We start from the raw sequence: 17,656 nt of genomic DNA on the forward strand, positions 1-17,656 counted from the left end.
ACACTAAACTGCATTTGAGTGTGTTGAAAGTTATAATGTTATTCTATGTGTTTGTTTGTCTGTATGAGACTAGCAGTAAGCTAGATGAACATTAGAATAACATACTGATCATATTCTAACATTTCATCATGTTGAGCTATATAACATTGATTAGTTTTATGTACATTTGCTCACCTGTCTAATAAAGTACATGCAAGACGTCTCGGTCGAGTCGAAGTTTGTCACGGACGTGGAGCTCTCGGCATCTCCAAAACACCACACCGATATTGATCCTCGTTTTAGTTCTCCTTTTGTCCCAAAGTCTACTTGCCATGGTCCATAATGTTTGAACGAAACAACTCCATGAGCGTGCCGCTAGACGTAACGCAGTTGTCGCCATGGTTACTATGGCAGTACGAGCGGAAACCAGTGATAACGCGGATATTACGTCATTATTTAAAATTGGAATTTCTCTGAAATTAAAAATCTTTGGGAACTTTTGGGATACTGAAAGTACACAACTACAGGAAATATATATATATCACACTTTGCAAGTGATTTTTGGTTATTTTATTACAAAAATCGTACATATTGTAGCTTTAAACACCTTACAAGAAAACCAACACGTTTTTAAATCTTTTTTTTTTGCATTTTGATTCCGTGTTAACTGTAGCAACAAACTGTCAGAATAATATACCCATTTGTTGACATTTAGCGAGAAACCTTATAATTTAGAAAATAAAATCTTATGTCTACCTTCAACAATAAGGGTGTCCTCCCTTGAGATGTAGCCACACCCTCCAGTGTCATATTGCATCAACCAAAACCATTTTATCATTTAAAGAAATAGTGTATCTTTAATTAAAGGCCATTGTCATGCTCTTAAAGGGTTAACCCATTGAGCACAGTAAATCAAACTAAACGGCCCACTTCGCCTGCATTCACCCTACATTTATTTTTAAGAGTGCATTTACTATTGGAAGCTATGGCCAAAAAGCCTCTGAAAAGAGCAAGAAAAAAAAACATGGGAATGTTCAGGTTATGAAATATACTTTAATGTAGGACACATACAAAGAATACACAAGGAAAATCCTGATTATCCTATTTGAGTCTGCCCTCCCACCATATCCGACTCCCTCATCTGTGACTCCCTCCACATGGTTTCTTGGGGAACGGTCCGGTCTTCTCCCACAGACTTGGAGTAGTAATACCAATCACACCGAGAGCAATTATCTCTCCAGCATTCCCACTGAGTTTACTCTCCTCATCTGAACCCATTCCCAGATCATCCTCCTTCTCATGAACCACCACCGCACGTCCCAGAATGGAATAAGGCCCAAAGAGCTTGGCGTCTGGAAGCGTCAGGAACTGCCTTATAACTCCTCGCTCGGAAGCAAAGTTGCCCAGGTCTCCAGGATGATGAGGGTGGTCAACGCCGTTTGGATTATAATGAGGACCAACAGTGATGCAGCCTTGACTGAGGTCTCCATACTGATGGATGTGCATGGCACGCTCTTGACGATCGGTGGCAGGCAAACCACGGAGGTTGATTTTCACTTCTAAATCTCCATTGGGGAAGAGCTGCTTGAAGAGGATTTGCCCAAAGATCTTTGGCTGGTTACGTGGCAAATTGGGGCTGGGAGTTACTTCACAAGTGGCATAGATTGTGTTGTCGAACTCCACGACTTCCGGCTGTGGAGCTTCAGGCAAACAAGCTGGATATTTGGAGAACTCTCCTCCTTGTATATGCAGCGCCAGCAATATCAGAGGGAATATTAGGATGATTTTCTCCATGTTGATCTTTAAAGCCTACAATGAAGAGTGGATTCAGTCAAATCATGCCGTTTGGTTTAAGGATGTAATATTTTTGATAAAAGGTCAAAGCTTTGAGAATGGAAGTTGCATTAGGTAAAATAGCACAACCAGATTAGTTTGAAAACATTACATTCTTGCACTTAAGTATATTTTTTATAGCTTTATTTTCAATAATATGTACTTTTTAAAGCATGCTAAAGTGTACTTTTTTCACAAGGACAGGTCAAATAAAAGACAAGATCTATACTTTTGCCTAAACTAACTTTTTTTTAGTTGTACTAAATCAAGTCAGTTGATGGAGAAAATGGAATGGAGAAAAAAACAAAACACAAGCCTAAAACAGCAAAGGTGCATTACCGTATAGCTGAAAAGTTGTCCTCAATCCGTGTGGAGCCTGAATAGTGCAGTCACAAAAACACTACAACGCTTAATCCGTGTGCAGTCCTGACCTGGGGTTGAGAGAATCACACTTTTGGCTGCTCTTTTAGGAACTCATGTTGAGCTACAAGTTAACCATGATAGTCTGTTAGTCACTAATTAAGTTCACCTGTGTTTCATTTAGCTCCCTTTGTTTGCCTGTTTATATATAGCACTCAGTTTGTTCAGTTCTTTGTCTTGCATTGCACAATGTGTTCTCCATTGTAGATTATCTCCATTGTTTTGTGTTTATTAAAAGAAGTACTGCTATGGATTCATCTTCACTTCATTTGGTGGCTCATTTGTGACTCATTAATTCTTAGTGTACAATTCCACTTGACGTTCATGCTTGACACCACTTCTCATAGCAGATATTCATCTCACATAAGTGAATAGCTGACAGTTCTTCTTTTTCATGAAGCCATTTCTACAGACTCTGATGTACCAAGCCTGACAAGCCTATATTACACATACAATTGGACTGCTATTTAATTGTCTTTGAAGGCAGAAGTAAACATTTCTGAGGGAATGATTCTTCTATGGCATCGATGTTAAAATCCCCTTTTAGTAGATTGAATGCATGCAGGTAAGGTGGGACGCTTTTTGTTAAACGTGTCATTTAGATATACAGTACCTAGATGTTTTTTTCTTTTTATTACTTTTGTTAACTTTAAGGTCCGACTTTAATATTTCATTTTGAATACAGTTGATATGTGTTATTTGCAAGGTATATACCAATAAACATTTTGAGACCATGCACTCCAGACAAATTTCTTTTCAGGTAATGTGACCCATCCCTAATTTATCAAAAAATGATCCTGGATCTTAAAAACACATGATTTATTAACTCATCACACAAACATATTCCACAGCATATTTAACAGACCCAAAAGCACATAGATAGGCTATGATGAGTAATACTCATCAGTTCACTCAATGCATGTGTAAAGTTCAAAACAACTAGAACATATCTCATGTTGACATGAAATTGGATGAAATTTGAATATCAGATATCTTAATGAACTCTACAACATATTACAAATGGAACTACAACACATGCAACAACAAATAGGCTAACAAAAATTCAATAAGAGGAACATTTAAAATGGTAACCTTATTGTAAAACTTTTTTTCTGTCTGTTTTCTCTAAACACTGTAAATCAACTTAAATTGTGTCCATATTTTAAAGAATTATATAGCGGCATCTACATTTTAATAATAATAATAATAATTTGTTACATTTATATAGTGCTTTTCTGGGTCCTCAAAGCGCTTTACAAGGAAGGGGGAATATCCTCAACCACCACCAATGTGCAGCATCCACCTGGATGATGCGACGGCAGCCATATTGGGCCAGAACGCCCACCACACACACCAGCTTAATGGTGGACAGAAGACAGTGATGAAGCCAATCAGTACATGGGGATGATTAGGAGGCCATGATGGACAGAGGCCAAGGGGCAAATTTGTCCAGGATGCCGGGGTTACACCCCTACTCTTTTTCAAAGGACATCCTGGGATTTTTAATGACCACAGAGAGTCAGGACCTCGGTTTAACGTCTCATTGGAAGGATGGTGCTCTTTGACAGTATAGTGTCCCGATCACTACACTGGGGCGTTAGGTCCCACATAGACCAAGGGTGAGCACCCCCTGCTGGCCTCACTAACACCTCTTCCAGCAGCAACGTGGTTTTCTCAGGTCGTCTCCCATCCAGGTGCTGACCAGGCTTGCTAACCTCTTACAATGACAAAGGTGTAGGTTGATGACACATAAGCGGAATTATGGAACTTGTCGTCATGCCGAAGGATCTAATAATGTTTATGGATGAGTGAATACATTGATGTTTTTAACATGACTGTGGTATGAAGCAGGTCGCGATTGCTAATGAGAGACAGATATCAGCGCCACATGCGAGTCCCGCGGACATGAAGGATTAAGGACATTTCAATCTACCGATCTACCCGCAAGTGCTGAATTAATACTCACACATACCCCTTTTCCACCAGCATGAACCGGGTGCCAGTTCAGAGCCAGAGCTATTGCCAGTCCGGAGTTGGTTCGACTGACGAGCTCTCTAAGATCCGGTTTGCCTTTCCACAAGGCCAGAGAGGTAGCCTGGAAATCCAGACCTAAATATAAAAGATTAATGGTCTGGCGTCGACTAATGAAACTCGGCCAGCTCGAGGGGTGGCACCAAGCATGCATTTGAAGATCTCACTGCACGCAATTGGATAACACTACGACCAATCACAACAATAAACCCCATACGCTTAGCTACCAGCGGAGCTAACTGGTAGATTAGACTCTTACCGTATCCGGTCGGCAAAACAGCAAAAACGTCCTTCTTGCAAAGGAACGACTCGAGCGGCGTCTTCTGTTCCTGTTTTAGATAAAAAGCCAAGTCTAACTCGTTCATTGTAGCGGCCAAAGCCGTTTCAAACAACTGCTGTTCATCCATAGCCATCTTGCAATGTTTACTAATGACTTCGACGTCACAGTGCTGTCGTCTTCTGTTTAGCTCGCCTCTGGCCCGCCTATATCAGATAACCCCATGTGACTGGTGCAGCTCAGATCGAGGGGCATATTTAATGAGCATCATTACTCAACACCAGAGTAACTCGCTGAGCAAATTCAACTTGTGCTCTCGCAAGAATTCTGGATTACCAAGGTACCAGAGAGCCACCACAGAGCCAGATCTTACGTCACTGTATACATCTCATGTTGCCCAGCAACGCTAGCGTGGCAGCGCCAAACACAAACACGCCAGGCTTGTTCGAGATGGTTCGGCTTCTCGCAGACCGATCGGCTCATGACATCAAAGCACTGCGAAAGCGATCCAAAAGCACAAGGAGTCGTATGCTCTCCAAACACTCCCGCAGCTCCGGTCGGTCCGTGCCGCTCCGATGCATCTCGAACGAGCCTTCCATCAACAATGGAGGTCGTTGCGTTACTATTGATGCTCATGGCTTTGCGAACCTACATCGGCATCCAAACACGGCGAATCCAACGTGTTCGTGCAGCTCGCCGTAACTTGCATAGACGGAGATTACAATCAAGCTGCTATTAGCTCGATTAGCTGCTATTTGAAAAATGGCGGTCACAAGTTTCTGTTCGTCTTGTTGGTCACGGTAACCCCGCCCCCAGCCCCTGACGCAAGCGGTTCTTACTTCTAGACCAGCAATGTTTTTTGGTGCTACTTAAGAACCACTTTTCCTGGTTCAGAGCTGGTGCTTTGGGTGTCGAAAAACAAAGAACCGATTTGAAACTAGGCTCTAGCTCCGAACCAGCACCAGCACTGCCTTGGTGGGAAAGGGTTAACAAGTCAGTTTATTTGGCGAATTAAACTTGTGAGGTAACGCAGCACTGTTTCACTTGGTCTATCACACTAAACTGCATTTGAGTGTGTTGAAAGTTATAATGTTATTCTATGTGTTTGTTTGTCTGTATGAGACTAGCAGTAAGCTAGATGAACATTAGAATAACATACTGATCATATTCTAACATTTCATCATGTTGAGCTATATAACATTGATTAGTTTTATGTACATTTGCTCACCTGTCTAATAAAGTACATGCAAGACGTCTCGGTCGAGTCGAAGTTTGTCACGGACGTGGAGCTCTCGGCATCTCCAAAACACCACACCGATATTGATCCTCGTTTTAGTTCTCCTTTTGTCCCAAAGTCTACTTGCCATGGTCCATAATGTTTGAACGAAACAACTCCATGAGCGTGCCGCTAGACGTAACGCAGTTGTCGCCATGGTTACTATGGCAGTACGAGCGGAAACCAGTGATAACGCGGATATTACGTCATTATTTAAAATTGGAATTTCTCTGAAATTAAAAATCTTTGGGAACTTTTGGGATACTGAAAGTACACAACTACAGGAAATATATATATATCACACTTTGCAAGTGATTTTTGGTTATTTTATTACAAAAATCGTACATATTGTAGCTTTAAACACCTTACAAGAAAACCAACACGTTTTTAAATCTTTTTTTTTTGCATTTTGATTCCGTGTTAACTGTAGCAACAAACTGTCAGAATAATATACCCATTTGTTGACATTTAGCGAGAAACCTTATAATTTAGAAAATAAAATCTTATGTCTACCTTCAACAATAAGGGTGTCCTCCCTTGAGATGTAGCCACACCCTCCAGTGTCATATTGCATCAACCAAAACCATTTTATCATTTAAAGAAATAGTGTATCTTTAATTAAAGGCCATTGTCATGCTCTTAAAGGGTTAACCCATTGAGCACAGTAAATCAAACTAAACGGCCCACTTCGCCTGCATTTACCCTACATTTATTTTTAAGAGTGCATATACTATTGGAAGCTATGGCCAAAAAGCCTCTGAAAAGAGCAAGAAAAAAAAACATGGGAATGTTCAGGTTATGAAATATACTTTAATGTAGGACACATACAAAGAATACACAAGGAAAATCATGATTATCCTATTTGAGTCTGCCCTCCCACCATATCCGACTCCCTCATCTGTGACTCCCTCCACATGGTTTCTTGGGGAACGGTCCGGTCTTCTCCCACAGACTTGGAGTAGTAATACCAATCACACCGAGAGCAATTATCTCTCCAGCATTCCCACTGAGTTTACTCTCCTCATCTGAACCCATTCCCAGATCATCCTCCTTCTCATGAACCACCACCGCACGTCCCAGAATGGAATAAGGCCCAAAGAGCTTGGCGTCTGGAAGCGTCAGGAACTGCCTTATAACTCCTCGCTCGGAAGCAAAGTTGCCCAGGTCTCCAGGATGATGAGGGTGGTCAACGCCGTTTGGATTATAATGAGGACCAACAGTGATGCAGCCTTGACTGAGGTCTCCATACTGATGGATGTGCATGGCACGCTCTTGACGATCGGTGGCAGGCAAACCACGGAGGTTGATTTTCACTTCTAAATCTCCATTGGGGAAGAGCTGCTTGAAGAGGATTTGCCCAAAGATCTTTGGCTGGTTACGTGGCAAATTGGGGCTGGGAGTTACTTCACAAGTGGCATAGATTGTGTTGTCGAACTCCTCGACTTCCGGCTGTGGAGCTTCAGGCAAACAAGCTGGATATTTGGAGAACTCTCCTCCTTGTATATGCAGCGCCAGCAATATCAGAGGGAATATTAGGATGATTTTCTCCATGTTGATCTTTAAAGCCTACAATGAAGAGTGGATTCAGTCAAATCATGCCGTTTGGTTTAAGGATGTAATATTTTTGATAAAAGGTCAAAGCTTTGAGAATGGAAGTTGCATTAGGTAAAATAGCACAACCAGATTAGTTTGAAAACATTACATTCTTGCACTTAAGTATATTTTTTATAGCTTTATTTTCAATAATATGTACTTCTTTTTAAAGCATGCTAAAGTGTACTTTTTTCACAAGGACAGGTCAAATAAAAGACAAGATCTATACTTTTGCCTAAACTAACTTTTTTTTAGTTGTACTAAATCAAGTCAGTTGATGGAGAAAATGGAATGGAGAAAAAAACAAAACACAAGCCTAAAACAGCAAAGGTGCATTACCGTATAGCTGAAAAGTTGTCCTCAATCCGTGTGGAGCCTGAATAGTGCAGTCACAAAAACACTACAACGCTTAATCCGTGTGCAGTCCTGACCTGGGGTTGAGAGAATCACACTTTTGGCTGCTCTTTTAGGAACTCATGTTGAGCTACAAGTTAACCATGATAGTCTGTTAGTCACTAATTAAGTTCACCTGTGTTTCATTTAGCTCCCTTTGTTTGCCTGTTTATATATAGCACTCAGTTTGTTCAGTTCTTTGTCTTGCATTGCACAATGTGTTCTCCATTGTAGATTATCTCCATTGTTTTGTGTTTATTAAAAGAAGTACTGCTATGGATTCATCTTCACTTCATTTGGTGGCTCATTTGTGACTCATTAATTCTTAGTGTACAATTCCACTTGACGTTCATGCTTGACACCACTTCTCATAGCAGATATTCATCTCACATAAGTGAATAGCTGACAGTTCTTCTTTTTCATGAAGCCATTTCTACAGACTCTGATGTACCAAGCCTGACAAGCCTATATTACACATACAATTGGACTGCTATTTAATTGTCTTTGAAGGCAGAAGTAAACATTTCTGAGGGAATGATTCTTCTATGGCATCGATGTTAAAATCCCCTTTTAGTAGATTGAATGCATGCAGGTAAGGTGGGACGCTTTTTGTTAAACGTGTCATTTAGATATACAGTACCTAGATGTTTTTTTCTTTTTATTACTTTTGTTAACTTTAAGGTCCGACTTTAATATTTCATTTTGAATACAGTTGATATGTGTTATTTGCAAGGTATATACCAATAAACATTTTGAGACCATGCACTCCAGACAAATTTCTTTTCAGGTAATGTGACCCATCCCTAATTTATCAAAAAATGATCCTGGATCTTAAAAACACATGATTTATTAACTCATCACACAAACATATTCCACAGCATATTTAACAGACCCAAAAGCACATAGATAGGCTATGATGAGTAATACTCATCAGTTCACTCAATGCATGTGTAAAGTTCAAAACAACTAGAACATATCTCATGTTGACATGAAATTGGATGAAATTTGAATATCAGATATCTTAATGAACTCTACAACATATTACAAATGGAACTACAACACATGCAACAACAAATAGGCTAACAAAAATTCAATAAGAGGAACATTTAAAATGGTAACCTTATTGTAAAACTTTTTTTCTGTCTGTTTTCTCTAAACACTGTAAATCAACTTAAATTGTGTCCATATTTTAAAGAATTATATAGCGGCATCTACATTTTAATAATAATAATAATAATTTGTTACATTTATATAGTGCTTTTCTGGGTCCTCAAAGCGCTTTACAAGGAAGGGGGAATATCCTCAACCACCACCAATGTGCAGCATCCACCTGGATGATGCGACGGCAGCCATATTGGGCCAGAACGCCCACCACACACACCAGCTTAATGGTGGACAGAAGACAGTGATGAAGCCAATCAGTACATGGGGATGATTAGGAGGCCATGATGGACAGAGGCCAAGGGGCAAATTTGTCCAGGATGCCGGGGTTACACCCCTACTCTTTTTCAAAGGACATCCTGGGATTTTTAATGACCACAGAGAGTCAGGACCTCGGTTTAACGTCTCATTGGAAGGATGGTGCTCTTTGACAGTATAGTGTCCCGATCACTACACTGGGGCGTTAGGTCCCACATAGACCAAGGGTGAGCACCCCCTGCTGGCCTCACTAACACCTCTTCCAGCAGCAACGTGGTTTTCTCAGGTCGTCTCCCATCCAGGTGCTGACCAGGCTTGCTAACCTCTTACAATGACAAAGGTGTAGGTTGATGACACATAAGCGGAATTATGGAACTTGTCGTCATGCCGAAGGATCTAATAATGTTTATGGATGAGTGAATACATTGATGTTTTTAACATGACTGTGGTATGAAGCAGGTCGCGATTGCTAATGAGAGACAGATATCAGCGCCACATGCGAGTCCCGCGGACATGAAGGATTAAGGACATTTCAATCTACCGATCTACCCGCAAGTGCTGAATTAATACTCACACATACCCCTTTTCCACCAGCATGAACCGGGTGCCAGTTCAGAGCCAGAGCTATTGCCAGTCCGGAGTTGGTTCGACTGACGAGCTCTCTAAGATCCGGTTTGCCTTTCCACAAGGCCAGAGAGGTAGCCTGGAAATCCAGACCTAAATATAAAAGATTAATGGTCTGGCGTCGACTAATGAAACTCGGCCAGCTCGAGGGGTGGCACCAAGCATGCATTTGAAGATCTCACTGCACGCAATTGGATAACACTACGACCAATCACAACAATAAACCCCATACGCTTAGCTACCAGCGGAGCTAACTGGTAGATTAGACTCTTACCGTATCCGGTCGGCAAAACAGCAAAAACGTCCTTCTTGCAAAGGAACGACTCGAGCGGCGTCTTCTGTTCCTGTTTTAGATAAAAAGCCAAGTCTAACTCGTTCATTGTAGCGGCCAAAGCCGTTTCAAACAACTGCTGTTCATCCATAGCCATCTTGCAATGTTTACTAATGACTTCGACGTCACAGTGCTGTCGTCTTCTGTTTAGCTCGCCTCTGGCCCGCCTATATCAGATAACCCCATGTGACTGGTGCAGCTCAGATCGAGGGGCATATTTAATGAGCATCATTACTCAACACCAGAGTAACTCGCTGAGCAAATTCAACTTGTGCTCTCGCAAGAATTCTGGATTACCAAGGTACCAGAGAGCCACCACAGAGCCAGATCTTACGTCACTGTATACATCTCATGTTGCCCAGCAACGCTAGCGTGGCAGCGCCAAACACAAACACGCCAGGCTTGTTCGAGATGGTTCGGCTTCTCGCAGACCGATCGGCTCATGACATCAAAGCACTGCGAAAGCGATCCAAAAGCACAAGGAGTCGTATGCTCTCCAAACACTCCCGCAGCTCCGGTCGGTCCGTGCCGCTCCGATGCATCTCGAACGAGCCTTCCATCAACAATGGAGGTCGTTGCGTTACTATTGATGCTCATGGCTTTGCGAACCTACATCGGCATCCAAACACGGCGAATCCAACGTGTTCGTGCAGCTCGCCGTAACTTGCATAGACGGAGATTACAATCAAGCTGCTATTAGCTCGATTAGCTGCTATTTGAAAAATGGCGGTCACAAGTTTCTGTTCGTCTTGTTGGTCACGGTAACCCCGCCCCCAGCCCCTGACGCAAGCGGTTCTTACTTCTAGACCAGCAATGTTTTTTGGTGCTACTTAAGAACCACTTTTCCTGGTTCAGAGCTGGTGCTTTGGGTGTCGAAAAACAAAGAACCGATTTGAAACTAGGCTCTAGCTCCGAACCAGCACCAGCACTGCCTTGGTGGGAAAGGGTTAACAAGTCAGTTTATTTGGCGAATTAAACTTGTGAGGTAACGCAGCACTGTTTCACTTGGTCTATCACACTAAACTGCATTTGAGTGTGTTGAAAGTTATAATGTTATTCTATGTGTTTGTTTGTCTGTATGAGACTAGCAGTAAGCTAGATGAACATTAGAATAACATACTGATCATATTCTAACATTTCATCATGTTGAGCTATATAACATTGATTAGTTTTATGTACATTTGCTCACCTGTCTAATAAAGTACATGCAAGACGTCTCGGTCGAGTCGAAGTTTGTCACGGACGTGGAGCTCTCGGCATCTCCAAAACACCACACCGATATTGATCCTCGTTTTAGTTCTCCTTTTGTCCCAAAGTCTACTTGCCATGGTCCATAATGTTTGAACGAAACAACTCCATGAGCGTGCCGCTAGACGTAACGCAGTTGTCGCCATGGTTACTATGGCAGTACGAGCGGAAACCAGTGATAACGCGGATATTACGTCATTATTTAAAATTGGAATTTCTCTGAAATTAAAAATCTTTGGGAACTTTTGGGATACTGAAAGTACACAACTACAGGAAATATATATATATATCACACTTTGCAAGTGATTTTTGGTTATTTTATTACAAAAATCGTACATATTGTAGCTTTAAACACCTTACAAGAAAACCAACACGTTTTTAAATCTTTTTTTTTTGCATTTTGATTCCGTGTTAACTGTAGCAACAAACTGTCAGAATAATATACCCATTTGTTGACATTTAGCGAGAAACCTTATAATTTAGAAAATAAAATCTTATGTCTACCTTCAACAATAAGGGTGTCCTCCCTTGAGATGTAGCCACACCCTCCAGTGTCATATTGCATCAACCAAAACCATTTTATCATTTAAAGAAATAGTGTATCTTTAATTAAAGGCCATTGTCATGCTCTTAAAGGGTTAACCCATTGAGCACAGTAAATCAAACTAAACGGCCCACTTCGCCTGCATTCACCCTACATTTATTTTTAAGAGTGCATTTACTATTGGAAGCTATGGCCAAAAAGCCTCTGAAAAGAGCAAGAAAAAAAAACATGGGAATGTTCAGGTTATGAAATATACTTTAATGTAGGACACATACAAAGAATACACAAGGAAAATCATGATTATCCTATTTGAGTCTGCCCTCCCACCATATCCGACTCCCTCATCTGTGACTCCCTCCACATGGTTTCTTGGGGAACGGTCCGGTCTTCTCCCACAGACTTGGAGTAGTAATACCAATCACACCGAGAGCAATTATCTCTCCAGCATTCCCACTGAGTTTACTCTCCTCATCTGAACCCATTCCCAGATCATCCTCCTTCTCATGAACCACCACCGCACGTCCCAGAATGGAATAAGGCCCAAAGAGCTTGGCGTCTGGAAGCGTCAGGAACTGCCTTATAACTCCTCGCTCGGAAGCAAAGTTGCCCAGGTCTCCAGGATGATGAGGGTGGTCAACGCCGTTTGGATTATAATGAGGACCAACAGTGATGCAGCCTTGACTGAGGTCTCCATACTGATGGATGTGCATGGCACGCTCTTGACGATCGGTGGCAGGCAAACCACGGAGGTTGATTTTCACTTCTAAATCTCCATTGGGGAAGAGCTGCTTGAAGAGGATTTGCCCAAAGATCTTTGGCTGGTTACGTGGCAAATTGGGGCTGGGAGTTACTTCACAAGTGGCATAGATTGTGTTGTCGAACTCCACGACTTCCGGCTGTGGAGCTTCAGGCAAACAAGCTGGATATTTGGAGAACTCTCCTCCTTGTATATGCAGCGCCAGCAATATCAGAGGGAATATTAGGATGATTTTCTCCATGTTGATCTTTAAAGCCTACAATGAAGAGTGGATTCAGTCAAATCATGCCGTTTGGTTTAAGGATGTAATATTTTTGATAAAAGGTCAAAGCTTTGAGAATGGAAGTTGCATTAGGTAAAATAGCACAACCAGATTAGTTTGAAAACATTACATTCTTGCACTTAAGTATATTTTTTATAGCTTTATTTTCAATAATATGTACTTCTTTTTAAAGCATGCTAAAGTGTACTTTTTTCACAAGGACAGGTCAAATAAAAGACAAGATCTATACTTTTGCCTAAACTAACTTTTTTTTAGTTGTACTAAATCAAGTCAGTTGATGGAGAAAATGGAATGGAGAAAAAAACAAAACACAAGCCTAAAACAGCAAAGGTGCATTACCGTATAGCTGAAAAGTTGTCCTCAATCCGTGTGGAGCCTGAATAGTGCAGTCACAAAAACACTACAACGCTTAATCCGTGTGCAGTCCTGACCTGGGGTTGAGAGAATCACACTTTTGGCTGCTCTTTTAGGAACTCATGTTGAGCTACAAGTTAACCATGATAGTCTGTTAGTCACTAATTAAGTTCACCTGTGTTTCATTTAGCTCCCTTTGTTTGCCTGTTTATATATAGCACTCAGTTTGTTCAGTTCTTTGTCTTGCATTGCACAATGTGTTCTCCATTGTAGATTATCTCCATTGTTTTGTGTTTATTAAAAGAAGTACTGCTATGGATTCATCTTCACTTCATTTGGTGGCTCATTTGTGACTCATTAATTCTTAGTGTACAATTCCACTTGACGTTCATGCTTGACACCACTTCTCATAGCAGATATTCATCTCACATAAGTGAATAGCTGACAGTTCTTCTTTTTCATGAAGCCATTTCTACAGACTCTGATGTACCAAGCCTGACAAGCCTATATTACACATACAATTGGACTGCTATTTAATTGTCTTTGAAGGCAGAAGTAAACATTTCTGAGGGAATGATTCTTCTATGGCATCGATGTTAAAATCCCCTTTTAGTAGATTGAATGCATGCAGGTAAGGTGGGACGCTTTTTGTTAAACGTGTCATTTAGATATACAGTACCTAGATGTTTTTTTCTTTTTATTACTTTTGTTAACTTTAAGGTCCGACTTTAATATTTCATTTTGAATACAGTTGATATGTGTTATTTGCAAGGTATATACCAATAAACATTTTGAGACCATGCACTCCAGACAAATTTCTTTTCAGGTAATGTGACCCATCCCTAATTTATCAAAAAATGATCCTGGATCTTAAAAACACATGATTTATTAACTCATCACACAAACATATTCCACAGCATATTTAACAGACCCAAAAGCACATAGATAGGCTATGATGAGTAATACTCATCAGTTCACTCAATGCATGTGTAAAGTTCAAAACAACTAGAACATATCTCATGTTGACATGAAATTGGATGAAATTTGAATATCAGATATCTTAATGAACTCTACAACATATTACAAATGGAACTACAACACATGCAACAACAAATAGGCTAACAAAAATTCAATAAGAGGAACATTTAAAATGGTAACCTTATTGTAAAACTTTTTTTCTGTCTGTTTTCTCTAAACACTGTAAATCAACTTAAATTGTGTCCATATTTTAAAGAATTATATAGCGGCATCTACATTTTAATAATAATAATAATAATTTGTTACATTTATATAGTGCTTTTCTGGGTCCTCAAAGCGCTTTACAAGGAAGGGGGAATATCCTCAACCACCACCAATGTGCAGCATCCACCTGGATGATGCGACGGCAGCCATATTGGGCCAGAACGCCCACCACACACACCAGCTTAATGGTGGACAGAAGACAGTGATGAAGCCAATCAGTACATGGGGATGATTAGGAGGCCATGATGGACAGAGGCCAAGGGGCAAATTTGTCCAGGATGCCGGGGTTACACCCCTACTCTTTTTCAAAGGACATCCTGGGATTTTTAATGACCACAGAGAGTCAGGACCTCGGTTTAACGTCTCATTGGAAGGATGGTGCTCTTTGACAGTATAGTGTCCCGATCACTACACTGGGGCGTTAGGTCCCACATAGACCAAGGGTGAGCACCCCCTGCTGGCCTCACTAACACCTCTTCCAGCAGCAACGTGGTTTTCTCAGGTCGTCTCCCATCCAGGTGCTGACCAGGCTTGCTAACCTCTTACAATGACAAAGGTGTAGGTTGATGACACATAAGCGGAATTATGGAACTTGTCGTCATGCCGAAGGATCTAATAATGTTTATGGATGAGTGAATACATTGATGTTTTTAACATGACTGTGGTATGAAGCAGGTCGCGATTGCTAATGAGAGACAGATATCAGCGCCACATGCGAGTCCCGCGGACATGAAGGATTAAGGACATTTCAATCTACCGATCTACCCGCAAGTGCTGAATTAATACTCACACATACCCCTTTTCCACCAGCATGAACCGGGTGCCAGTTCAGAGCCAGAGCTATTGCCAGTCCGGAGTTGGTTCGACTGACGAGCTCTCTAAGATCCGGTTTGCCTTTCCACAAGGCCAGAGAGGTAGCCTGGAAATCCAGACCTAAATATAAAAGATTAATGGTCTGGCGTCGACTAATGAAACTCGGCCAGCTCGAGGGGTGGCACCAAGCATGCATTTGAAGATCTCACTGCACGCAATTGGATAACACTACGACCAATCACAACAATAAACCCCATACGCTTAGCTACCAGCGGAGCTAACTGGTAGATTAGACTCTTACCGTATCCGGTCGGCAAAACAGCAAAAACGTCCTTCTTGCAAAGGAACGACTCGAGCGGCGTCTTCTGTTCCTGTTTTAGATAAAAAGCCAAGTCTAACTCGTTCATTGTAGCGGCCAAAGCCGTTTCAAACAACTGCTGTTCATCCATAGCCATCTTGCAATGTTTACTAATGACTTCGACGTCACAGTGCTGTCGTCTTCTGTTTAGCTCGCCTCTGGCCCGCCTATATCAGATAACCCCATGTGACTGGTGCAGCTCAGATCGAGGGGCATATTTAATGAGCATCATTACTCAACACCAGAGTAACTCGCTGAGCAAATTCAACTTGTGCTCTCGCAAGAATTCTGGATTACCAAGGTACCAGAGAGCCACCACAGAGCCAGATCTTACGTCACTGTATACATCTCATGTTGCCCAGCAACGCTAGCGTGGCAGCGCCAAACACAAACACGCCAGGCTTGTTCGAGATGGTTCGGCTTCTCGCAGACCGATCGGCTCATGACATCAAAGCACTGCGAAAGCGATCCAAAAGCACAAGGAGTCGTATGCTCTCCAAACACTCCCGCAGCTCCGGTCGGTCCGTGCCGCTCCGATGCATCTCGAACGAGCCTTCCATCAACAATGGAGGTCGTTGCGTTACTATTGATGCTCATGGCTTTGCGAACCTACATCGGCATCCAAACACGGCGAATCCAACGTGTTCGTGCAGCTCGCCGTAACTTGCATAGACGGAGATTACAATCAAGCTGCTATTAGCTCGATTAGCTGCTATTTGAAAAATGGCGGTCACAAGTTTCTGTTCGTCTTGTTGGTCACGGTAACCCCGCCCCCAGCCCCTGACGCAAGCGGTTCTTACTTCTAGACCAGCAATGTTTTTTGGTGCTACTTAAGAACCACTTTTCCTGGTTCAGAGCTGGTGCTTTGGGTGTCGAAAAACAAAGAACCGATTTGAAACTAGGCTCTAGCTCCGAACCAGCACCAGCACTGCCTTGGTGGGAAAGGGTTAACAAGTCAGTTTATTTGGCGAATTAAACTTGTGAGGTAACGCAGCACTGTTTCACTTGGTCTATCACACTAAACTGCATTTGAGTGTGTTGAAAGTTATAATGTTATTCTATGTGTTTGTTTGTCTGTATGAGACTAGCAGTAAGCTAGATGAACATTAGAATAACATACTGATCATATTCTAACATTTCATCATGTTGAGCTATATAACATTGATTAGTTTTATGTACATTTGCTCACCTGTCTAATAAAGTACATGCAAGACGTCTCGGTCGAGTCGAAGTTTGTCACGGACGTGGAGCTCTCGGCATCTCCAAAACACCACACCGATATTGATCCTCGTTTTAGTTCTCCTTTTGTCCCAAAGTCTACTTGCCATGGTCCATAATGTTTGAACGAAACAACTCCATGAGCGTGCCGCTAGACGTAACGCAGTTGTCGCCATGGTTACTATGGCAGTACGAGCGGAAACCAGTGATAACGCGGATATTACGTCATTATTTAAAATTGGAATTTCTCTGAAATTAAAAATCTTTGGGAACTTTTGGGATACTGAAAGTACACAACTACAGGAAATATATATATATATCACACTTTGCAAGTGATTTTTGGTTATTTTATTACAAAAATCGTACATATTGTAGCTTTAAACACCTTACAAGAAAACCAACACGTTTTTAAATCTTTTTTTTTTGCATTTTGATTCCGTGTTAACTGTAGCAACAAACTGTCAGAATAATATACCCATTTGTTGACATTTAGCGAGAAACCTTATAATTTAGAAAATAAAATCTTATGTCTACCTTCAACAATAAGGGTGTCCTCCCTTGAGATGTAGCCACACCCTCCAGTGTCATATTGCATCAACCAAAACCATTTTATCATTTAAAGAAATAGTGTATCTTTAATTAAAGGCCATTGTCATGCTCTTA

General features: G+C 41.4%; 4 protein-coding genes across 4 annotated transcripts in view; all 4 read right to left on the reverse strand.

The window, feature by feature from the left end:
- Positions 1-1,116: 1,116 nt before the first annotated feature.
- On the reverse strand, positions 1,117-1,773 carry LOC309484601 (extracellular superoxide dismutase [Cu-Zn]-like; the record flags this gene model as incomplete). The annotated part of the gene is made up of 1 exon (XM_082150925.1): positions 1,117-1,773. The coding sequence occupies one exon, from the start codon at positions 1,771-1,773 to the stop codon at positions 1,117-1,119; it is 657 nt and encodes a 218-aa protein (XP_082007051.1).
- Positions 1,774-6,710: 4,937 nt separating this feature from the next.
- Positions 6,711-7,377, reverse strand: LOC309484603 (extracellular superoxide dismutase [Cu-Zn]-like; the record flags this gene model as incomplete). The annotated part of the gene is made up of 1 exon (XM_082150927.1): positions 6,711-7,377. Exon 1 carries the CDS (start codon positions 7,365-7,367, stop codon positions 6,711-6,713), a length of 657 nt encoding a protein of 218 aa, XP_082007053.1. The 5' UTR covers positions 7,368-7,377.
- A 4,913-nt stretch (positions 7,378-12,290) lies between these two features.
- Positions 12,291-17,656, reverse strand: part of LOC309484484 (extracellular superoxide dismutase [Cu-Zn]-like) — a gene marked incomplete at its 5' end in the record, with an annotated part of 76,921 nt that continues 71,555 nt past the window's right edge. The window contains one exon of the mRNA XM_082150856.1: positions 12,291-12,313. The remainder of the gene's footprint in view (positions 12,314-17,656) is intronic.
- LOC309484604 (extracellular superoxide dismutase [Cu-Zn]-like) lies at positions 12,310-12,966 on the reverse strand (the record flags this gene model as incomplete). The annotated part of the gene is made up of 1 exon (XM_082150928.1): positions 12,310-12,966. The coding sequence occupies one exon, from the start codon at positions 12,964-12,966 to the stop codon at positions 12,310-12,312; it is 657 nt and encodes a 218-aa protein (XP_082007054.1).

Source organism: Leuciscus leuciscus (genome assembly GCF_965113295.1).
Source record: "Leuciscus leuciscus genome assembly, chromosome: 20".
NCBI classification, from domain to species: Eukaryota; Metazoa; Chordata; class Actinopteri; order Cypriniformes; family Leuciscidae; genus Leuciscus; species Leuciscus leuciscus.